Here is a 24,625-nt window from a genome sequence, read left to right as displayed (position 1 = left end):
CTAAATGGTCAATTTCTAGAGCCTGATTTTATTCAGTAAGTAAAGTCATGATTCCTTGTAAGTTTTTGATGAGTGTTGGTATATGCATCACCTATGTTTTGAAGGATTAGGCACTTTTTCAAGTTTTCATAATCAAGTTTTATTTGTACTTGTCCTTCCAGAAATTCTAAGTAGTCTCATTTTCTCTGAGCCTGTGGCTATTTTCACTATTTCAGTACTAGAGGGTACACCAAGTCTAGTTTGTCCCAAATCTGTAGTTAGTGTCTTGTTCAGAATGAATTGAAAGAGTATTTGCAAAGGATAGTTCATTATCACAAATTTCTACCTGAGGCCGGAATTGACCCTGATGCTTCATCCACAGTCAAAAGCCGAAAGTCAGTTTGTATAAGATTCTACCTGGCTCTGAGCCTCACTGGGAGTTAGGCATGTATCAAGTCATATGCAATGACTTGGTATTCACCTCTTTTTTCTTTCCCCAAGTAGAGAGTTACTCTCTTCATGTTGTGCTGAGATTGGAGGCTGGAGACAGGGAATGGGATGGGCAGTCCCATGGCCACTAATGATGCAAAGCTAGATCACTCCTGAAGCCCATACCCTGCCAAGATCATTGCAGCATGTGGATAGAATAAAGGCCCACAATACTATGGGCTACCTGCTGTTGAGGTGAGCTTGCCACCCAATACTACTGCAACATATCCCAGGCTGGGTCATAAGTCTAGCTGACAGAGACCATGGGTTTTCACCTGGCACTGAGTTATGTTCATAGATTCTACTCACATGTACTGGCCTGGGATCTACCCAAAGTTTTTACCAGCCTTGAATGAAGTTCCAATACACACTCCTGTGCTCACTTTCCTGACCTATTCCCCTGACGTTGGAGTCTTAGTCCTTGCTGTCTTCCAGAGTTTAGGGTTGGTTTGATGGAAGTCTCTTGCTGCTCAGGCTGACACTAAGCTGGGTCACACCATAGTCTCATAGCCTTAACAATGGATGTATTTCCTAGGCCCATATGTGGCTGGAGGTGATGCAGGCTGAATTACCAGAGCACAAGCCCCTGATTAGTGCCGGGACTGATCCAGAGGCTCTGTGAATTCTGTTCTGGAGATAGGGGCTTCTAGGATTTAGTTAGTGCTGGGTCTCATTATAGAAGGCCTCACACAGGTCAAAAGCAAAGTCTTGTGCTATCTTGTCTTATTCCTTAGTGGGTGGAGTTAGCTCATTGCTCTGCTGCCCAAAGTTGGGAGAGGAGTAATGGAAGCAGTCCTTTGGCCTCCTGGCAAAGGAGGGTCCAATGCTCAGTCAACTACTGGACTTAACTGTGGTACTGAATTCTAAATCAAAGGTCTGGACTTAATTCCCTCTCCCTCTCCCAAGTGGGAGATGTCCCTCTTTTTTGCTACTTGGAAGTTGGGGAGGAGTGACACAGGCAACTCTTTCCTCCCTGCCTTCATCATTGCTTCTTTTCTGATTATGCTAATACCAGGCACCGTGGTGGTATCTCACCTGGCTTCTTCAGCTTTTGTGAAAATGGATTGATGCATTAATCGCTGTTCAAATTGGTGTTTCTTTAGGGAGGTGATTGCTGGGACATCTTACTCAGCTGCCATCTTGCTCCCAGTATGTTAATTAAATTTTTTATCTTAGCATTTCATTTTGAATAATTTCTGTTGCTGATTTGGGGCTTAGTAATCTTTTCTCAATTTTATTTTTGAATTTTTGAATAACATATAATAATCAAATTCAGCTATTGCAGGATTCTACCTGGCTCTGAGCCTCACCATGGAGGGACCAACCCAACTCTCCTGTGCAATGACTTGGTGCCCACCTCCCTTTTCTTCCTCCAAGTGTGTGAAATATCACTGTGATATTTCAACACATGTGTACAGCATGCAGTGATCAAATCATCTCCTTATCATTTCCTTATGTATGGAGCCTTTTGAGCTCCTCTCTTCTCGTTTTTCAAGCAAAATATAACAGGTTATTATAAGCTAAAGTCATACCACTATGCTGTGGAACACTAGAGCTTATTCCTTCTATTTGTGTGTTGGTACCAATTATTCAACCACTCTTTATCTTCCCTCCTTTCAACCTTTACAACCTATGGTAGTCACAATTTTACATTCTGATTGGCTTTTTAGCTCTCACATATGAAAAGAGAGAACCTGCAGTATCTTTTTGTTGTTTTGGCTTATTTAATTTAAAATAATATCATTCAGTCCCATTATCAACTTTGCTGAAAATGACAGGATTTTATGCTTCTCTATAGCTGAATAATATTTAGTTGTGTATCTATACCATATTTTCTTTATCCATTCTTCCTTCAATGGGCACCTAATTTGACTCATTATCTTGGCTATTGTGAACAGTGCTGCAGTAAGGCTTAATATTAATTTCTTCTGCAATGTCCAATTTATTGCAAGGTCTAAAAACTAGTCTGAGGGTCTGGGGTCGTGGCTCAGTGGTAGTGTGCTTGCCTAGCATGTATGAGGCACTGGGTTCGATTCTCAGCACCATATACAAATAAATAAAATAAAGGTCCATCAACAACTAAAAATATATTTAAATAAACTAGTCTGGGAATGAGTGAGATGCAGATGGAAAAGGGTCTGTTGAACTTGTATAGTGGATTAAATAGATACGGACTAACCATTTGGTTAGTGGAAACAAACTACTATCTGACACGTGATGGAAACCATAGTCCTTCTTGGGAAGCAAGCCTGAAACCAATGTCTATCAAAATTTACCAGCACTTTTATCATATTACTTATTCTATAATATCACTTATCAGTACTCAGTGAAAGATAATGCTATATAATAAAATTATTAGTGCAAATGAAAGTTGGATGTTTTCCACTTGAATTTCTGATTTTTCTTTTTACAAAGAAAAAACTCTGAAATAGAAGATAATATTTAAACATTTCAATAAGTGTAAAAAATAGTTTCTTGCAAGATTGCCAAAGTAATTCTAGGAAGATGGATTGTGAGAACAGAGAACTGATGCTTCATTTTTAACTAGACATGGATGCTACTCCATCTATTGTGATAAAAAATATTTTAATGTCATGGATTAAAACAATTTTAATGAGTTTGTTTGTAATGTTTAGCAGTTCTGATTAGAAGGTAACCAACACAGGATATATTTTTAAAAAAACTTAGAAAGGTATTAAATGTCTCTCCATTTCTTAATTTCCATTTCCTCTATTTCCCATTATAGCAAAGTGGTATACATTACTATTTCTGCAGTAACAAAGTAATTACCAGGGCACAAACCAATAGCTGAGTACACTACTTTGAAAAAATTACCATGGAGAAGTTTGGTAGATACATTTTATTATTTGATATGAATGTAAGTTAACATGTAGAATTCATTTTTCTCATTTTGTTCTAAATAGAATTTGAAAATGCTGTTTTCTCATAACTCCAAAAAGTTTGGAAAATATTCATTTGAAAAATTAAGGCAAGAAATAGTTTCCACAGATTCTAGTTTTGCATATCAATGGAAGTGTTTTTGTTTCTAAAATTATGAATTTTAAATATACATATTCCCTAAGGGAAGAAAATCTCTAATGTCACAGTGGATTTCTTGAATATTAAAGGCAGTTCTTTTGCTATTAGGTAAAAGTTTTAAGGAATTTCTACCAAATGAGTTTTACTTTTAACTAAGAGCTGAGATATCTAACAATTACTACATTTGATGTAACTTGTTTTAGAACTTCCTTAAGTGGAGAAAAGGCACAAAAATAGACTAATTGATTAGGAAGTGTTGAATTGCAACAGCACACAGAATGGCAACAAGTGCAAATCCTATCACAAGGATTAGAACAAATGTATCGTCACTCATCTCTATTCTGTGCTTTTCATCTTTCTCTTCACTAGGGTTGTTTCCTCCCTTTCCTCCCCCACCTTTACCAGGCCCCTGCTGTTGCTTATGAGTTGAGAAAAGAGTGCTGGGACTATATGGTCCCCAGATTTCTTGCATCCCAGCAGAATTTTGATATTGGCGTCCAGCACAGACCCTGAAGCGATAATGTGAATTTGTGAGGAAGTTGGAAAAGGAGAATGAAGTGTTCGGTCCTTTGTAAATCTAATGGAAAAAAAAAAGTTAAAATGAAAATTATTCATTTATCTATCTAATTGTGTACCTATATTTTTGATAATAGGAAAGATGAATCTATTCCTTTCAAGAACATTTTCACAACAAAATTAAAAATTTACTCTATTTTCTAATGTTTTAAGAGCATTCAGTATTATTTAGGTTGTTTTGTTCAATGTATGAAATAATAAAAAATTATAATTGTTAAAATTAATTACATTGGTTTGGAATTGAGTCACTGATTGTGGTCAGTGGAATCAAGAAATACCAAATAATTCAATAGTAATTAGCTAATTAAATGATCAAGCTATTTGTCTAAAATAAGTATTATGTACATAACAATTAGGGAGGATGAACTCGGTAAGATTTAGTTACTTCAAGCATCTTTAAAGAATATCATACTCCTTGACAAAAGCTCAATCCTTAAACATGATATAAAACTATAAATTTTTAAAGAATAAATTTGCAAGAATTTACCAATTCAGTTCCTTTTTCACTGGTCAGCTGAAGACTGTAAACAATGGGATCTCCTTTTATTGGTTCCAAAGATTCCCATTTGATGTCACAAATATTGTTATTCTGGTGATGTAATTTAGGTGCTAAAAAAAGAAAATTTCAATTTATATGATTCCATTTTTTTCTAGATGATCTTGGATACACTGAAATTTGTCATACAATTCTAAGACCATTAAACGGCAGCCCATATAGACTTAATTAAAAAATACATAGATACATTTATTATTTTAACTATACCATCACTATTTCATCAGGCTAAAACTATCAATTGATAATGCATACTTTTTAGTTTTTCTATTAAGATGTGTTTACAACTTTTGTTATTTTTGTTTATTCCCTTCTGGTACAATCTCCTGCATTGTATTTCTATTGGACATTTTACATTTGGAAGCATTTTCATATACATTTGAAAGCAACTGTGGGAAGGCTGTTTATTTTACATTATTAATCTTACTTTTTGTGAAAATGAGGCTTAAATATATAGGGATATCGTTCAGGAAGAGAAGAAGGTATTACTGTGGTCTAAATCATATTTAATTCCAATATGTTCTAGTTATAACACTTTACTATGAAGAAAAATGGCTTAATAATAGTGATAAAACTCATGTGCATGGATTAGAACAACTAAATTTCACAACTGAGAAGGAAAAAAATCCTCAAATCCCAGGATCTACAGACTAAATTAGACTCGTTGTTATGTATTATAAACATTTTGTTGTACTGTTCGAATCAGGAGAGTGAATTTAGAGTTTCTGAAATAAACTAAGGTTACAGGGCCTTATTTTTTAGCTCGCAATTGATAAGTCATGTAATTAACCATTTGAGAAAGTAAAATTACACCAAGGAACTGATATCATGACAAAGCAGAAGGAGCACTGTTATGGGAATCAGGAGCCTATAATCCAATCTTGACTCTGCCACTGGTCCTGAGTGCCCTTTAGCTAAATTACTTACCATTTGAGGGACTTAGCTTCTTTCTCTTAAAAATAGTACTGGTGGTAGAGTGGTTGGCTGGATTACATGATTTCTAAGATATTTAAAAATATGGATTTTTGGAGTCTCATTAAATTCTACATTTGTGCTCAAATCCATAATTAAATACTGGTCTCTTTTGGTATTATATTACTGAATTTAAATAATCAGTGGTACTAAATTTTATATATGAGCTACTGGAACTCAAATTAAGCAACTTTCAGTGTTATGGCAAATAATACTTACCTTTAAGTGTGGGTGGTGGGGCTTTGGTTGTAGTGAAAGTATAGGCGCCAGAAAGTGGTCCCTCGCCAGCCTCATTACATGCCTGAATTTTAAATTTGTATTGAGTATATTCACCCAATCTGTGCACTTTGTGAGTTTGACAAGGCCCATAGTAAATGATAGAGAATCTGGGAGGGAATGGAGATGGGGGAAGTGATGTTATTAATCACCTGTCACATGTACAAGTAACTCTTTATATAACTAACTTAAAACCTTTTAAAAACCTCAATAAGGCCTAAGGAAAGCAACTTAAAGCCAGAAAGATGAAATACAATGGGGAAAAAAGCAGATCATAAATATAATGACAAGGTTTTGGTTTTCTTTCATTCCATACCTTCTTTCCCTGGTATTTAAAGTATGTTAGGTAAATGAAAAAGTGCTTTGGAAGAGGCAAAAATAGAGAGCTGAACTATGAGAAAAAAATTAATGGTAATGGGTTGCTTTTACATCTAATTAGTTCATTGCAACCACTGTGGATTATAGGATTAAGATAATAAAATTTAAACCATTTTTATTACAATATATGTATAGAAAAATAGTTTACCTGCCAGAACGATCTGCCATTAACAAGTTATAGCTTATAAGGTTGGAAAGTAGTCTTTTGTTTGAAGTGTTACCCCATTTCAGTTTGAGGCTCTGATGTCCACAGACCACACAATCAAGATGTGGAGGCTCAGGTGGTAGTGGCTTGGTTTTGGTTCTTATTGATTGGCTAAAAGGACTTAGTCCATAATGATTGATAGCTTGAATTCTGATTCTAGTGTTAAGAGAAAAAAATTAAAATATTTTCACTTATATTTAGTAAAGAAAATAATTTTCTACATATATGCTAAATCCCTAGTAGCCCTATATAGGATATTGACCATGATATAACTATCAGAGACAAATTTTCAAATCAAAACTCTTAAATTTGCATAATCACTATTGAAAATTATTGATGAGAAGGAGAAACTGGCTCTTAATAAAGCCAAATTTCTCCGATGTAGCAGAATACTTTTCAAAAAAATCTTATGTAGATTAAATAAAATATACAAAATATAGATACGCTCAAAATTCTCAAAGCTCTTTCCATTCACGCAAAGTAAGATATAAATGACTTACTTATATGTGGTGTCAGGCTGTAGATTTTTTAGAAGACACTCTGTTACTCTACCAACATTCAAGATTTTTCTATCTCCATATTCAATATTATATCCAGTGATGGGAGAGCCATGGCAATCTGGTTCCTCCCATTTAATAGCAAGGCAAGATGATGCCAATTTGGCAGGAACTTTGTTTTCAACTTCATGTAACATTGGCACTACTGCTGGCACAGTTGCTGGTGTGGTTACTACGCCAGTTCCTCCAAACATTCCAACTCCGACTATATTTACAGCCTGAAAATGTATATGCTTCGTTAGAGATTCATTATTACTTCGTTTTGTGCATAAACCATGTTGTTACATAATGAAATACATTTCCATAAACTCAGATGCAAACAATATGGTTCTAAGTTGCTGAAATATGTAAAGGAACTTTTAAGTTGCATAATCAGGAAGGCAAAGAGTGTATATAAGGGAAGATAAGTGAAGAGTGTTAATATGGACACTTCAGAAAAAAAATGTGCTAAAATGGAACCACCACACCAAACCTTTTTTTTCCCTTTTGTTCCTGTTGTACTTTCTATTTTTGTTGGTGGTAGCTAGACGTTCATATGCACTCAACAAATTTCATGGATTTTTGTAAAATCTTTAGATCATTATAAATACACATATACCCTTTACCTACTTTCCTCCAAACATTATATTTTGCTTATTTGTAGTATGATGTTACAACCAGGTAATTTTTAATTTTGTAAGAAATTGCCATACTCTTTTCTAGAGGGGCTGTAATTACCATCAGAAATATATGAGCGATCCAGTTTCTTTGTTCCTTGACAGTATTTGGTGTTATGACTGTGCCTTAGTTTAGCTGTTTTGTTTTTTTTTTTTTTTTTTTTTTTGGTGGGAGGAGGTTACCAGGGATTGAACCCAGGTGTGCTTAACCACTGAGCCACATCCCCAGCCATATTTATACATACACATATAGTTTGTTTTATTTTTTTAGACAGGGTCTTGGCTAAGTTACTTAGGGCCTCACTAAGTTACTGAGGCTGGCTTTTGAACTTGCAATCTTCCTGCTTTTTAGCCTCCAAAGCCGCTGGGATTACAGGTATGTGCCACCTCACACCCTGCTTAGTTTAGCCATTCTGATAGGTATGCCAATGCATCTCATTGTGCATTTAGTTAATAATTGGACATCTTTTCATGTGCTCATTTGCCATCTGTATATCCTCTTCTATGAATTGTTTATTCATGTCTTCTGCTCATTTTCTAACTGGGTTCTTTGAATTTTTAACTGTTGAGTTTTTAGAGTCCTTCCTCAACCTCTTTTTACTACTTTTGGTCTCTTACAAGTAAAAGTGCTATGATAATTCATACACAGTGTCTTTGTGTGGACTTAAGTTTTCATTTCTCTGGCATATGTGCCTAAGAGTACCTCATTAATATGTACAGATTTTAAGTTTTTATGTATCATCTTAAATTTATTAAAGTAAAGAGAAAAAAACAAGAAGTTTGCATAGCAAGCAGGGGGACATGGGTTGATCTGGAGGAGCAATGCTCATGGAAATAAACCATAATCTGGCAAAAAATGGAAATGGGCATTAGACCTAAACAGATATTTTTCAAAAGAAGGCACACAAACAGCTAACATATATATGAAAAATGCTAAACAAACATAACTAATCAGGGAAATGCAAATCAAAACCACAATGAAATTTCACCTCATCCCACTAAGAATAGCTATTAATTAAAAGACAAAACATAGTGAGTGGTGATTAGGATGTAGAGTAAAGCAAACCCTTATGCATTGTTGGTGGGAATTGTTACATTGTTAGTGTAGCTATTATGGAAAACAATATAGGTTCCTCAAAAAATTAAAAATTGAATTAACATACAATCAAACAACCCCACTACTATTTATCCAAAGGAAATGAATCAGTATGTCTGCATTCATATTCATTGTAGCACTATTTTACAATAGCCAAGAAATGAAAAGAACTTAAGTGTCCATCAAGTAATGACTGGATAAAGAAAATGTTGTATATATACACAATGGAATACTATTCAGCCATAAAAAGAATGAAATCCTTTCTTTTGCTAAGACATAGATGGAAATGGAGATCATTATGTTAAGTGAAATAAGCCAGGCAGAGTAGGAAAACTACTGCATGATCTTACTCATGTGGAATCTAAAACTGTTGATACCATAGAAATTTAGAGTAGAATGATAGTTATCAGAGGCTGGGGAGAGAAGGAAGGGAAAATGTTGATCAGTGGGTAAAATAAATAAATATATAAATAAAATGACATTCAGTTATGAAAGGCAGTGGGAGATGGAGCTTAGATGCCCAGTATTAGAGTTTCTACGGTATTTGGTTACCCCACCTTTTTCTTTATGGTGCTGAGAATTGAATTTAGGGCTTTGTGTATGCTAGGCAAATGCTCTACCACTGAGTTATGTCCCTAGCCTCTCCTAGGATATTTTGATGACTTAAATTTTATAGGGAGAACATACTGGATTACTTTAAATTTGGACTCTCTCCAAACCTTTAAGTAATTTTTGCTATAATTGTTAGTTCCAACTAAGATTTTCACGAACATATTAATGCAAAAGCGTTAAGAGACAAAACAGGCAGATAGCACAGTATGTATTAATGTAGAAGGTATACTTGGGGGTGGTGATTGAATTGACTTGCTTGTTCGGAATAAAGATTTTATGCAATATTTCCTTAATAATTGTCACTGTGGGTGTTTATTATATATACCAATTAGCAAAACTTTGAATTAGAAATTTTGGTTCATATCTGAATGGGTTGTAGGAATTAGTGTTTGTAATAAGCATTTCAGGTGATTGCTAAGTTCAGGGAAATTTGAGAAATACAAAATTGTAGAGGAAATAATGACAGATCAAGTTAGAATGAAAGGTAGATGCCAGATGACATGTGAAGGAGCTCAGAATGCTATTGCTGAATATGAAAAATATTTATGATTTGGAAGTCCCTTCCTCATGGACATGCTTCTGGTCTACACTGAAAATGCTATCAGTATTACAAATGTGGACAGTGTAGGTTAATAGCTATTTCCCATTTACATTGGAGGAAGCATCAGGTTTACCTGGACTCTGCAAAAATAAGTAGTTGCAGGGTTGAGACCTTTAACTTCATAACGTAGACAAGGACCAGTATAAATCAAATGCATTGATTCTTCGTTTTGTCCCCACTCTAGTCTATAATCAGTGATTTCAGCACCATTGCTTTCAGGAATCTATAAGATGTAATGAATACAGAAATTGAGTTCTTCTCTAAGTGGTCACTGCATTAGATACTGTGGAGAGCTACAACATGACCTTTTCAATGTTAAAATTTAGAATCAGATGCTATGAGATAGACACATGTAGAAACAAACACAGGCAGGACACTGTAATTTACATTAAAGCGCTCAATAAAATTTAAGTAAAAGGATTTGCTAAATCCCACATATTAGGTGAATGCCTTTTCAAAATTTATTAAAATTATTTTCAAAAGTGTTATTTAAAAAAAGCAAACATATATTAATGTTGTTTAATTAATATTGGTTAGTGTTTGATGTAATCAGCTATGTAATTTATTATTAACAGACTAAGCTTTTGTGTCAATGCCAAAAACACTTTACTTAGTCTGGGATAAGGGAAGAAAAATATAAATATGCCTATATGGCTAAACAATTAGGGAAATTCTTAAAAAACATCAGAGATTTATCAATGAAATTCTTTTAAAAATACTATTTTGTAAATTGATTTAAATTTATTATCTCTTGTATTTAAAAAAATTTTTTAGATGTTGATGGACATTTATTTATTTATTTATTTATTTATATGCAGTGCTGAGAATTGAACCCAGTGCCTCACACATGGTAGGAAAGTACTCTACCACTGAGCTACAACCCCAGCCCTCTTGTATTGGTTTCAAAAATTCAATTAACTACCTATTGATGGCTTATTTTAGTTTTCTAAATTTATTATTCTCCTTAAATATAGATCTGTAGAGCAGGGTTATCATTGTTGTAGTCTTCCTAACACCATTGGTATTAGGTCCTAGATATTTTCTAGAAACCATGGTCCAAGATCTTTAGGACCCTAATTCTAATATCTAATTTCTTACAGATTTCTAGGCTTTCAAAAAACTTTCTAAATGTACTAATGTGCCTATGTATTAGCAAAAATGAATAAAAATAAATTGATAACATACTCCCCAACTAACAACAACACAGGTTGGGCCCCTGCAGTTTAGCACAGGTGTACCACAATGAGAAGGAGGGCCTGGGACTGGTGCAGTTTCACTCGTCACTGAATGAGATCCAAGCTAAAAACAAAGAAGCAAACGCATAAATGATTTTGTAGGTATGGTCATTCCTCACTTTGAAAAAAACTACAGTAGAAGCATATGTATATCCAAAGTGAAATGAAATAAAATGGGCCAACTAAGTAGTACAACTTCCCCAGCCCTATTTGCTGCTTTTAACCAAAGAACTGTGGATTCCTCAGGAGTTAATTTACTCACTATGCATCCATCTTCCGAGCCAGGTTGCTCTTTTGTGTTATCTTGGTTACCTTTTGCCTTTTTGACATGTACAAGTGCTTCAGAGTTTCCATTAGCAGAAGGATTGTCTGTACAGTATACAAAATAAATTTGACATTTTAAAAAATAAGATTTTTGTGTGCTGAGGATTGAACCCTGGGCTTTATGTATGCATAGTATGCACTCGATTACCAAGCTACACTCCCAAACCCTAGAAATAATTTTAAGGGTGTTTCTTTAAAATAATACAAAATGATTTAAGACAGTTCTATTTAAAAATGCTTAAAGTAACAGAAGACTCAAAACATTGATTATGTCAATTAACTTCTTAATTTGATTTACAGACATTAAAAATTTGGGGTTTTCAATATTGAGAAACAATTTGCTAAGCAATATTTGATTTTATATTAAAAACTATTTGTTCTGCTGTAATAACATTTAATGTGCAAAAAAAAATTCAGAACAGGAAATTGAGGTGAATTCATCAAATCAGACAAGGAAGCCTCACCACTTTGAAGGTTCCTTTCTTTGGACTTCGTTTTACCATTTAAGGGTGGGTGATGGCAAGATGCAGGAGAAAGAGTTGGTGTTTGAATGATCAAAATATCTGAAGGCTAAGAGAAATACAAGATACCTTGTGACTTACTAAATTTAAGATCAATTTTATAAAACATTTAGTAATATATTCATTTCCATCTTAATTTAAAAAATTTCCCCTCTTTCCTCACCTGGCTTTGGCCTACTGGAGAAGTGCAAAAGACTCTCAGTTTATATGTAGTACCAGGTTTCAAATTGTCATATAAAAATTCCTTTGTGGGGCCAGTGTAGATTGTATTCCAGAGATTTTCTGAAGGTATAAAAGCAAATTTATCCAATTTATTTATAGGTCACATAAATTTTATAGGTCCTCATGATACATTATATACTCAGTAGTAACTGTTTTGGAAATTAATGATTCAATTCTCTATATAGTTAAATAATTGAATTGCAAGTAGAACTAACCATAAAATCATGAGATGTCAGTAAGTAAACATGATTTGTTATCAAAAATCCAAGCTCTGGGATTTAGTTAATAGGACTGTACCAATGCTAATTTCCTGATTTTGGTTATTGCAATATGGTTATCTTAAGATAATAATATTAGGAGAAGCCAAGTGAAAAGTTTACATGTGAAATCTCTATACCATTTTTATAACTTCTAGGTAAAGTCTAATATTATTTCAAAATAAAATCTTTAAACATGATGATGTCTTACCATTTGAATTTTCACTAATTTCTAAACTATAGCTTGAAATGTTTGTTCCACCATTATCTTTGGGTGATTCTGGAACGAGATATAAAATTAACTTGAAAAAGCTTGAAAAACTTATAAGTGTTTCACTGGAATTTTATCTCACAAATTAATTTTTTTCACAGAGGAAAAAACAAAATTAAACTTTTTGAATTAATATACAAATATTAAAAAAAGATTATAAGTTGCATGCTAAGATAATGGCCATAAAGCATTTAAATAATATTTTAAATGCTATTTGGAAGAGACTTAAATGTCAAGTATATGTGTCATAAAAATTCATTTCTCTAGTTTTGAGGCAAAAATATTTGTATAAATATAATTTCTTGTCAAGGTGATATTTATCATTGATGTGGCCTTCTGAATGTGGCCTCTTAGATGTAATTTTACTTGGAATAAGCATAATATTTAATAACTCATAAAATTCAACAATTTGTTCATGTGTGAATTAATGATACAGCAATAGAAAATTCAATAGAAAACTAGAAACAATATGGTTTACACCTAAGTTCATTTATATGGCAGAATATTTCATTTAAAAATGTTTAGACAATACTTCATAAAGTTGAGAGCAATTAAAACAAGATTTGCTCTGAAAAGTGAAGACAGAAAGAGCAAAATTTAAATACGTTAACATTACTTACCCCATCCGATTTTCACTCTGTGTGCATGGATCTTTCCCCTTATGTGTGGTTTTCTAGGTGGCCCAGGCTTATCTGGACAGGTAGTATATTTTACTTCCGCACTGGGGTTACTTCTTCCTTCCATATTGTAGGCAAACATCTATTTGAGTAAAAGAGAATTCCTTGCTTGACCATTGGAAATAAATGTCTAGTTTAGTAGTGTACAGTTTGCAAATAAAAAGCAAGTTATTTGAGTGAGAATTTCTGAGAACTAAATGCTAAATAGTTTCAAAGAAAAAAAGACTCATTGTCTCCTTTTTTTTTTTTTTGGTACCAGGGATTGAACTCAGGGGCACTGGACCACTGAGCCACATCCCCAGCCCTAATTTGTATTTTATTTAGAGACAGGGACTCACTGAGTTGCTTAGTGCCTCACCATTGCTGAGGCTGGATTTGAACTGTGATCCTCCTGTCTCAGCCTCTCAAGCGGCCAGGATTACAGATGTGCACCACAGCACCTGGCTAAGTCTCATTATCTCTAGTGAAGAGTATTATTTTATGTTAAAATATGACACAAATATATAAATCATATCTACATACCCTAAACTTGTATGTAGTACTTCTCTGAAGATTTCTTATAGTGTATGAGAGGTCTTCTCCATTGTATTTAGGTTTAAAACCTAATGCCTGGAAATAAAAGATGATGAATTTAGGAATCAGGAAGGCCTGGGTTCAAGTTCTAACATCTTATTTTCCAGCTAGATAGTGCTGATCAAGTTCCTTAGTCTTTCTGAACCTTCATATCTCCATATTAAAAGATAGAGATGATTTTTTTTCTTTGAAGGGCTTCTCCTACTTTTCAGATTTAGTAAGATTATATATGTGAAAGCACTTTGCATACTACTTGCAATATAAAACACTTTTCAATGTTAGCTGCTTTATTTCAACTGTGGTAAAATATGCACAACAATTTATAGCTACTTTTGAAATTGACTAGCCTTGTTGGTATAGATTTGAAAGTTCAGAATGAAATAAAATAATTGCCCACCCACATCAGGAATCTAAGAAGACAAAGAAAGGACAGAGCTTGATAGCATTATGTTAAGGTGCTGAAAATCTGTGTGACCACTCAAGATCACTCAGAAGAGGCTTAAAGTTGAGGACACTAACACATTTCTTTGCATCTCTATGTTGTCCTTACAGTGACTGCTTACATTTAGCTAATTTGCAGGACTTGCATATTTGTTCAGGCTTGCATAATTCTGACTCTGCATTGATCTCATCCAGAGTACAGACTTGGGAATCATATAATCTCTGATTGAACTGAGTAGATAGTAAGCTAAACAAATTTAAGTATTTTTCAAGCGAGAAATGCATATGAAATGTACCTAACACTGAGGTTAAAGATTAAAACATGAAAACTTACACATCCAGCTTCTTCCATTTCTAGTACATAAGTAAGACTGTCATTTGGGTTTGAGTTAGCTGGGGGACTCCATTCTAGTGACAAGCTATAGACTCCTGCTTTTTTTAGTTTAGGAGGTGAAGGTGTTGGAGGCATAGTTCCTGATGTATGAAAAACTGCTATTTCACTGAAGACACTGAAAAGTAGATTAAGGAGGATAAATTATTTTCAGGTTTTTATGGAAGGGCAGACTTTTAAATACTGTAAATAATTCAATGTACCTTGTGCCAAAGTTATTTTTGGCAGCTAATCTGAATGAATATTTTGTAGAAGCATTCAGTTTAAGGATCTTGTATTGTTTCATGGTACCCACATAACAACATTTGAAGTCTTCACCTTTACCCTTAGTGATAGATACAAAGTATTAGAATATTATAAAATTAAGAACAAAATTCATCATAACATTAATAATTATTCACAACCAAGTGTTTTTAAAGATAAAATTGTGTACCTCATCCCATTCCAAAAGGAAGCTGTTTATTTTGGAGCCATTATCTTTGGAACCCTAGAAATATCAGAAAGATAAAATTATGATCAGCTGTTTTTACATATGTTGCATACATATGTACATATATTTAAAATGACATAAATTACTGTGAATGAATCTTCTTATATTTTGTTTTTAAAGCAATCCAAATTTTAAAGTTAAAATGCATTTTTTACATTCTATAAGACATGCTAGATTGTATGCTTTGTTGTGTTTTCCAAATTATATACAAAGAAGAAAATTAATACTTAAGTAATTTGTGAGGTAAATTTATTGGTAACTATAATTGTAAATAACTAAATTTAGGTTGTAGAAATTAGTGCTTCAGCTTTATTAACAAAATTCTTATTGACATTTCTCACTTTATTTGACACTTGATGCAGATAGAAGAGAAGGATTATTGTATAGAAAAAGTGCTAGGGAAAGAGGTCAGATGAGGCATGCATAAATTCACATTTAAAATTAAAGATATGGTAAAAAGAGCATTTTAAAATTGTGTTTTGTAAGTACAATCCTTACTTTCCACTGTAAATTCAGGCTACTCTTGGATCGGTTAATCAGTTTAGGTGCAAGTGGAGGGTCCGGTTCACAGCCTGGTGTTGTGAAGCTAGACACTTCAGACACAGTTCTGTGTCCCGAGCCTCTTATGGTTGTAACTCTAAAAATGTAATGACAATTGTAAAAATTTTCAAATACTTATTCTAACGCATGTATTAAATCACAAACTCGGATTTCCAGACACATTTCTTAACAGCTAATTATAAAAAATTTACTAATAGAACACAGCTGGGTCCTTGCAGATACTAATTCCAAAAGCACTCTCTCATCTGTTCTAAATGAAAAAGTGAACTAATGCTGGATTTGGAGTGGTTATTTTGAAGCTTGAAGGAAAGCCCACTTTGCTGGCAAATAGTTAGGCTGGTTGCAGAAATTTTAAGTAGTGAACTGGTTCAAACTGGTAGGTTTGGCTGGCTACAGGCTATGTGGGTAGATTGTGTAAGATGGAATTCTTACCTTAAAAAATAGGCCATGGATGGCTGTAGATCACGTAGGGTAAATATAACTCCATAACCACTGTAAAAAGAGCCTTTTTAAGTAATGTATCTCACACATATTTTTTTTTAAATATATGCTAAGTAGAGCAGTCCTAATCTTATCAATTTAATTGACAATCAAACCACAAATCGCCCTGAAGTTTGAATAAATTTAACCCATTTTAGATGCATCAAATGGTGGTATCAATAATCCAATACTTCATTTGAATGCCAAGTTAATATAGCTTTAAGAAACAAAATTTTACTATCTTAACCCCTACATAGTGTTTACACTGTATTAACAATAGAGATTTGTTTTTAACTAGCTTATTTTAAATAGTGTAGATATGAAAAGTATCAGACAACACATGTCATGCAATTTATTCATTCTGTCACACAGAGCAATTTTTCTGGAGTGGGCTCCTATCTGTTACATGAAGAAAGTGACTGTGTTTCCGATGTCTATATGTCTTCCTGAATAATCACAAGCATCTACGTGTACTCTACTATCTCAAGGAACTCCCTTCAAGCTCTAGGTCCTAAAACACACTTCAAAAAAGCTAAAAATTGATACTTTAGAGCAAATTCCACTCAGTGATCACTAGGCAAGTTTTTATTTTTTGTTTTTACAATGTTGGTAAATAAGTCTTTCTAAATGAAAAACAATGATTTTATAGAGTGCATAATACTAGAAAAGACTGACATGTAAATTCATGAAGTTAATTTTATACACAGCTTTTCACATCTTCCATTTACACTACCCAATATTGTGTATTGTATATTTCAATAAAAATTTACCTAATTATAAAAGAAATAAAATTTTACACAATCTATAGTCAAATTCAAATTTTCATTGATTCTCTGAGTACAGATGACAAATTCTAGCAAAGTTTAAGATATGTTTTTCAAAATATTGGGCAGATAGCTCCCTGATCTCTGGATGACATTGCCTAGTTGTTTGATGGGTATAGAAATTTTTCCTCCTTCCCCATTTGGATTTCCTTCCCACTATGCCTTCTTACCTCACTCTCTTGCAGACTGCATATCCCCATCTAGTCCAGAAACTGTTGGGAATGGCTGAGAGTGTTCTTACTAGTCTTCTAATTTGTCCTCCCTAGTCCCAGTTCTAGCTTTTGGATGCATTCCTGAGCTCATCTGTTACTATCACAGCCTCCATCTTATAACTAGCTCCTATAATGAAATCCCTAGTAGAGACCAAGTCTTAAATTTCTGTGGCAATGTATACTGCTTGTGTACCCAAAGGCATTATAAAGTTATGTGAAACTTTATTTTGTCCTAAAATGACCTAAGTGAAAAATGAGAAGGAGAACTAGAGGTTTACTTTTTCCTTTCCTGAGTTCAAATTCACCCAAATAAGAAGTCTTTAGACTGAAAAGAATGGACCAGTTGATATTTAAAGTCCCCCTCAGCTCTAATATATTTATAATTCAATGAATTTAGTGGACTGATCTGGTAGCCTACCACCATGTAGAAAATGATTTCTATAGAAAATACATTCAAAGCTTAGAAAAAGAAAAACCTTTAGAATTCAGCATAATTGGCGTCTGTATGTTTAGATAGAATATTTGAATTATAAGAAATGAAAACTGATTAAAAAGAAAGACTTACGTATAAACGATTTTATATTTTCCATTTTTACCACTATTAGATATTGCCAGTTCAAATGTTACAGGGGATTTAGTATGATCACATGTCTCAGAACCACGCAGATGCCATGAAATAACAGCAGATCTTGTTTGGATATCAGAAACCTAAAATAGCAAAAATTCAAATAGCATACTTAAAAATTATAATCTGGAATTTATAATATAGTCTCCTTAAATCTTACCTGATATTAACTATATTATTGTTCTCATGTTGGGTACTTAAATACTGTGAATAAACAATGAGCCATTAATCCTATCCTTAACAATGCCACAACAGATCTTCACTTATTGGGTTACTAAAGAAGATTATGAAATAATAACTCTGTAAAAGCTTTAAATTAAAACTATGCAAGACTATAATGCACCAATGAAAATGTGGGGAAAAAAACAAGAGAAAAATAAAATACAAGTGAATTTGCATGTTTTCAAACATCAAAACAAATGAAAAGGAATGCTTAAATATTCACTTTAGTTACTTACAAGGGGTTTCTCACAGATGTAATAGCATTTCTTTTTGTGTCCTGTTTTGCATTCTAAAAGTTAAAAAAAGCACACCAATATAAATATTACATTGGCAAAAAGAAGAAAAAGGGGTTAGATCCCATTATCCCACTACAAATATATCACCAAGAGAATAAATAAACACCTAATAGCAATTTACATTAAAAGATTTAAAAAAAGCAGTGCCAAGTATAACATACTAAACAAATTCTAACAAAAGATGAACAAAAGTCCTCAATTTAAAATCATGTGAACTGGTCAGAACTGTAGAGCAATTTGAATATTTTACTGGCAGGCTACTGAACAAAATTATGTGGTACACAAATGTTACATGAGGACAGTTATTTCTTCTTGATTTTAAAAAGGAGCTTTTTGTATGGTTTTGTATACTATTAATCTTTAAAACAGGGCGGGGATCCTGTCATTTGCTGCAACATGGATGAACATTAAGCTAAGTGAAATAAGCCAAGCACGGAAAGACAAATACTGCAGGATCTTCCACACGTGTGAAATCTAATAGATTCATACTCATAGGAAGTAGAGAATAGAATGGTTACCAGGCTTTGGGGGATGGGGAGGGAATGGGGAGTTTCTAATAAAAAGGTTTGAAATTTCAGATAGGAGAAATACGTTTTGAAAACTATTGCACAGCAGAGTGAGTATAGGCAATAATACTGTATTGTATATTTCAAATTAATGAATAAATTTCAAATGTCTCGCCATAAAAACATAAGTGAGATGACTGATATGCTCATTAGCTTCATTCAATCATTCTTTTTTTTTTTTTAGCTATCAATGGACCTTTATTTTATTTATTTATTTTTATGTGGTGCTGAGAATCGAACCCAGTGCCTCACACATTCTAGGCAAGTGCTCTCCCACTGAGCCACAACCCCAACCCCTTCATTTAATCATTCTACACAGTGTACATATATCAAAATATTGCATTCAGTCCCATAAATATATACAATTATGAGTTGTCAATCAAAAATAATATTAATCAATTTAAAATAAATTAGAAAAATAATTTATAGGTAGCTATATACAAAGAAGAAAAAGGGAAATGGAAGCAGAAAATGGCATCTAAATATTTAAAATGTGCTAAGAGTCCTAAACATTGGAATGTTTATTCATTGTCAACTAAACCAAACTTTTGGTTTTACCTTTTACATTTGATGATTGGTTCTTGTTTTCTTTTCCACCTGATTTCTGTTTGTTGTCTTCATCTCCCATAGCAATCTTTCCATGATTACTCTCAACCAGAGCCCTAGCAGTGCTGGGTGTTCTGGCAGTATTGGAAGAACTGAGAGCATTATCAATGGTAGGAGTATTGGAAGCGTTATCAATGGTAGGAGTACTGGAAGCACCATCAATGGTAGGAGTACTGGAAGCACCCTCAATGGTAGGAGTACTGGAAGCACCCTCAATGGTAGGAGTACTGGAAGCACCGTCAATGGTAGGAGTATTGGAAGCACCGTCAATGGTAGGAGTACTGGGAGCATTATCAATGGTAGAAGTGTTGGGAGCATTATCAATGGCAGAAATGGTGGGAACATTTTCAAGGACAGAAGTGTTGGGAGCACCATCAGAAATAGGAGAGCTTGGTGTACTGTCAATAGTTGATAGCTTGGGAGTTCTATCACAAGTGGTTGTCGTGGGAACATAATTAGTGCCAGAAGGGCTTGTAACACTATCAGTGTTGTCAAGGCAAGGAGTACTATCTGAGGTGGAAGTGTTAGGGACATGGTCAGTTGAAGAATTACTGAGAGTTTTGTCAGTGTTGGGAGTGTTTGGAGAATTGTCAACAGTGCTGGTACTGGCAGTATTATCAGCAGCATAAATATTTAGAGCATTGTTCACAGTATAGGTACTTGGAGCATTGTCCACAGTGTAAGTACTTAAAGTATTGTTCACAGTGTAGGTGCTCAAAGTATTTTCAACAGTGTAGGTGCATGGGACACTGTCCACAGTACAGGTGCTCAAAGTATTGCCAACAGTGTAGGTCCTTGGAGCATTTTCCACAGTATAAATGTTGGATGTATTGTCAGCAGTGTAGGTGGTTGGAGCACAGTGCACAGAGTAAGCGCCTGGAGTACCATAAATACTAGAAAAATCATTAGTTTTGTTTACAGTCAAAGAGGTGTTGTTAACCATATAACTATTCTTATATCCACCAACTTGGCGTTCTCTCATTTTTTTCTTCATATATTCTCCCAGTTTAGCAGCCCTTTCATCAAATTGGTTATAATTTGGTCTTCCATGAGAGTAGGTTTCTAAAAGAGACAATGCGATGATGTTTAATAATCACACTAATTATATATATTTCAAGTTTTCTTACCTAACCAATAAAAGAGAATCAATAAACCATGCATTACTTGAAATTCTTTCCCACTTTGCCTTAACAGATATTAGGTATATGTCTGCATATTTATAATATATTGACTTGTATAGAAAGAAAAACATGAGTAAATACAGTGTTTACTTATGTAGTAACTCCACTTCCAAATTTTAAGGTCTTAAGATAATTGTAATGTCAACCTCACAGTGTCTTTTATATTCCAAGTATGTGGCATTAGTAATCAAAAAATTAATGATTTTTCCAATCTGATGTTATAATAGACCCAGTCAGTAAAAATTAATGTCCTAAATCACATGCTATATCAAAGTATGACAAATATTTATAGAAAATTGTGTTTAATGAACATTCTGCCCAAGATAAATAAACCTTAGGAATAATAAACATTTTCCCTATGGAATGACATCAGTTCTACTATATGAAATGTAATCATTCACAGAATGTTACTATATTCCACTTTTTTCATTTTAATAATTGTCCATATATGTTAATTTTAACAAACTCAAAATAGTTCTTATTTAAGAAAATTATAGCTAGGTGCAGTGGTGCATGCCTATAATCCCAGAAGCTTGGGAGGCTGAAGCAGGAGGATGACAAGTTCAAAGCCAACCACAGAAACACCAAGGCATTAAGCAACTCAGTGACACCCTGTCTCTAATTAAAATACATAAAAAGGGTTAGGATTGTGGGAGTGCCTCTGAGGTCAATCCCTGGTACCCTACCCCCCAAAAAGAAAATTGTACACTACCGTGATGCTCCTGGTAAATAAATGTTGCCGGTGGAGGTGGCAGTGGTGGTGGTGGTGGCAATGGTGGTGGTAGTGGCGGTAGCTGCTGAGGCACAAGTTCTTGGATGTAAGGTATTGGAAATTCCACATGAGGTTGGGGAAACATCAGTTGAGGGGCTTGTGGATATACAAGAGAGGGTGGTGTTATGAAGTGTGATACTTGTTGTATAGGAGTAGGCATGGGCATGCGATAGTCAATTGTCTGAGGCACAATGATAATTTTGCGAATCCCATTGTCTTCTACCACCTAAGATGGAACAGAGTCATATATATATATTAGAAATCATAAACATTAGATTTTCCCTACTAAATTTTGATTTATATTCTATGATCTTAATCAAGAAATCAAACATCAAAAACCAATTATTAAATGAAACTATAATGTAAAGCAGAAAGCAAGATTAATTCTTCCTTTTTCCTATATATACATGGCTTTTTAAAGAGGTAGTATTTTGTATTTATTAGTGCATTATATTTATATATAACAGTGGGGTTCACTATGGATATATTCATAAATCCATAATATAATTTGGCCCATTTCAATCTCCAATACTTCCTTTTCCCTTCCCTTCTCCCTCCCCTGGCCCCTTTCTTCTACTTTACTGGTCTTCCTTCTATGTATTTATTTATAATTGGAACATTATAATTACACAAAGTGGGATTCACTGTGACATATTTATGAATGTACATAGTATAATTTGGTCAATTTCATTCCTGTTCCTCCCCTTTCCCACCTCTCTTCCCTCCCCCCTCAATCCTCTTCCTAAAAAGAAATTTTTGACCATGGATAATATATTGACATACTTCAAAACCATAAGGTGAAAGAAATTATAAAATTAAATTTCTCTTTTAACCTTTATCTATTCAATTCCCTCCAGTAGACAACTACTCTAGGCTTCTTATGACTTCTTCCAGATTTTCTTTATGCCTACACAAGCAAATAAGAATGTAGATTCTTATTTTTCCTTCTTTTTTACTATATAAAAGTTAACATTAATTGCAGTACTCTGTACTTTCTTTTTTGTACTCAGCAATATATCTTGGAGAGTTTTCTATACCAATATATAGTTTTCTATTATATTTTGCTCAGCTTCATGGTGCTCCATTATGTGGCTATATTATAAGGTTGTTCATTGATAGGCATTTAGGATTTTTCCAAACATTTGTGATTACAAACAGTATTTTAAGGGATAATCTCGTACATTTATTTTTCTAAATTTGTAAAAACAAATTTAAGGATAAATTCCTTAAAGTGAAATCACTGAGTGAAGATGTATATGCACTTGTTTTCATTAGCTATTGTCCAATAGATAAGTCTATTTAGAATTAAACTATTGACTTGTTTAGCATGTTCTTCATCTCCTCAGCTGTGTAATACACAGAACCAGATAGGGTCACTAATAAAAAAAAAAACTATGAAGAAGTTTTTATATCAATTCTATCCAAATGCATATTTTCCATATATGTTTCAATGATTTTTAATGCCTTTCTTGCTTCAGGCGTTAACATTCGGGGTGAATTTGGATCTGATGGACCTTTTAGGATATCAAATAAAGGTCCCAACTCTCCTGTTGGTATACCTAAATAAGGCCTTATCCAATTTATGTCTCCTAATAACTTTTGAAAGTCATTAAGTGATTTGAGTTGATCTACTCGTATTTGAATTTTTGGTGGGCCGCACGGGGAGCGACTGAGGGTAAGTGAAACTGCTCGCCCCTGAGGGCAGGGCAAGAGGATGGGTAGCCATTTTAAGATTCCTCTTTTGTTATTTTGTTTCAGTTTTGTTTTAAGTTGCCTGTCCCTGGAGATGTGTAAGATGGAAGAAAAACCGCTCACATCTGAGGAACAGATAGGGAGAAACGACGGATGGACACTTCAGGAGGCTATTATAATGATTTTGTGTTGTTCCAATTTTGTTTCACTCTGTTTCAGTTTTGTTAGGCATTATCTTGTTGGGTTGTATTATAGTAGAAATACAGGATCAGAAATTAGTAAAAAACAAACTGAAAGAGTGTTAAGTAAATTGTTAGAGGAAGGAGGCATCTCAGTAAAATCAAGAACAATCAGGGCATACGTTGATACAATACAAAAATGTAGCCCATGGCTTTTTAAGGAGGAGTTGTTAAATATATCACAATGGAACCATCATGGTGAAGATTTAAAAAGAATAGAAAAGAAAAGCCCAGGGACTCTGCCAGTTGGCACATTGCCATTGTGGACGTTCATATCTTGTTTGCTTAGTCCAAAGCCTTCAGTTCAGACAATGGTAGAGGAAGAAGAAGACATAATGATTCAAGTAAAAGAGAAGGTCTCTCAAGTTAGTCAGACAGAGGAAAAGATTCAAGTAAAAGAGAAGGCCTCTCAAGCTAGTCAGACAGAGAAAGAAAGTGTAAAACAGAAAAAGCCATCAGGGGGAAAGTTACAACAGGAGACTGCTACTAACACCTTTCTATCACCAGAGGACGTAAGTGTCCAACTAACAAGGCCACCTCCATATGCTGGGAGGTCCCCAACCCCCGCAGTTGATAGTTGGGATCCTGAGACAAGATCTCAAATATTAACATGCCCTGTATTTGAGGCAGGAGGGCAGCGATTTTACCAAGTTTTAAATTTCAAAACAGTGAAGCAGCTAAAAGAGGCTGTAACAACCTATGGTCCTCAAGCACCCTTCACTGTAAGCATGGTCGAATCCATTAACAACTTGAACATGACGCCAGCAGATTGGGCTAATATGTGTAAAGCTGTGCTAAATGGAGGACAATACCTGTTATGGAAGGTTGCCAATGAGGAATTTTGCAAGGAGACGGCTAGGCGAAATGCAGCAGCTGGTTATCCTCAGAGAAATCTAGATATGTTGTTAGGAAAGGGACCTTATGAGGATCAGCAGCAACAAATTGCATATGATCCTGG

The 24,625-nt window shown here is 34.1% G+C and overlaps 1 protein-coding gene across 1 annotated transcript in view; it reads right to left on the bottom strand.

The window, feature by feature from the left end:
- Positions 1-2,167: 2,167 nt before the first annotated feature.
- LOC107160933 (fibronectin type III domain containing protein 3C1-like) overlaps positions 2,168-24,625 on the bottom strand; it is a 34,700-nt gene continuing 12,242 nt past the window's right edge. The window contains exons 4-25 of the mRNA XM_048796798.1: positions 21,677-21,962; positions 19,714-20,845; positions 19,130-19,133; positions 18,034-18,176; positions 16,385-16,444; positions 15,890-16,028; positions 15,335-15,388; positions 15,105-15,226; positions 14,845-15,019; positions 14,019-14,105; positions 13,440-13,578; positions 12,760-12,828; positions 12,233-12,351; positions 12,016-12,118; positions 11,487-11,593; positions 11,175-11,288; positions 10,063-10,212; positions 6,968-7,242; positions 6,411-6,623; positions 5,828-5,994; positions 4,571-4,692; positions 2,168-4,084 (exon numbers count right to left, since the gene is read on the bottom strand). Of these exons, the coding sequence (XP_048652755.1) occupies positions 3,746-4,084; positions 4,571-4,692; positions 5,828-5,994; positions 6,411-6,623; positions 6,968-7,242; positions 10,063-10,212; positions 11,175-11,288; positions 11,487-11,593; positions 12,016-12,118; positions 12,233-12,351; positions 12,760-12,828; positions 13,440-13,578; positions 14,019-14,105; positions 14,845-15,019; positions 15,105-15,226; positions 15,335-15,388; positions 15,890-16,028; positions 16,385-16,444; positions 18,034-18,176; positions 19,130-19,133; positions 19,714-20,845; positions 21,677-21,962 (4,119 nt within the window). The 3' untranslated portion in view covers positions 2,168-3,745. The remainder of the gene's footprint in view (positions 4,085-4,570; positions 4,693-5,827; positions 5,995-6,410; positions 6,624-6,967; positions 7,243-10,062; positions 10,213-11,174; positions 11,289-11,486; positions 11,594-12,015; positions 12,119-12,232; positions 12,352-12,759; positions 12,829-13,439; positions 13,579-14,018; positions 14,106-14,844; positions 15,020-15,104; positions 15,227-15,334; positions 15,389-15,889; positions 16,029-16,384; positions 16,445-18,033; positions 18,177-19,129; positions 19,134-19,713; positions 20,846-21,676; positions 21,963-24,625) is intronic.

Source organism: Marmota marmota, unplaced genomic scaffold (genome assembly GCF_001458135.2).
Source record: "Marmota marmota marmota unplaced genomic scaffold, marMar, whole genome shotgun sequence".
In the NCBI taxonomy this organism is placed as follows: domain Eukaryota; kingdom Metazoa; phylum Chordata; class Mammalia; order Rodentia; family Sciuridae; genus Marmota; species Marmota marmota.
Note: the sequence above shows the minus strand (reverse complement) of the source record. Positions and strands in the feature narration are given on the sequence as shown.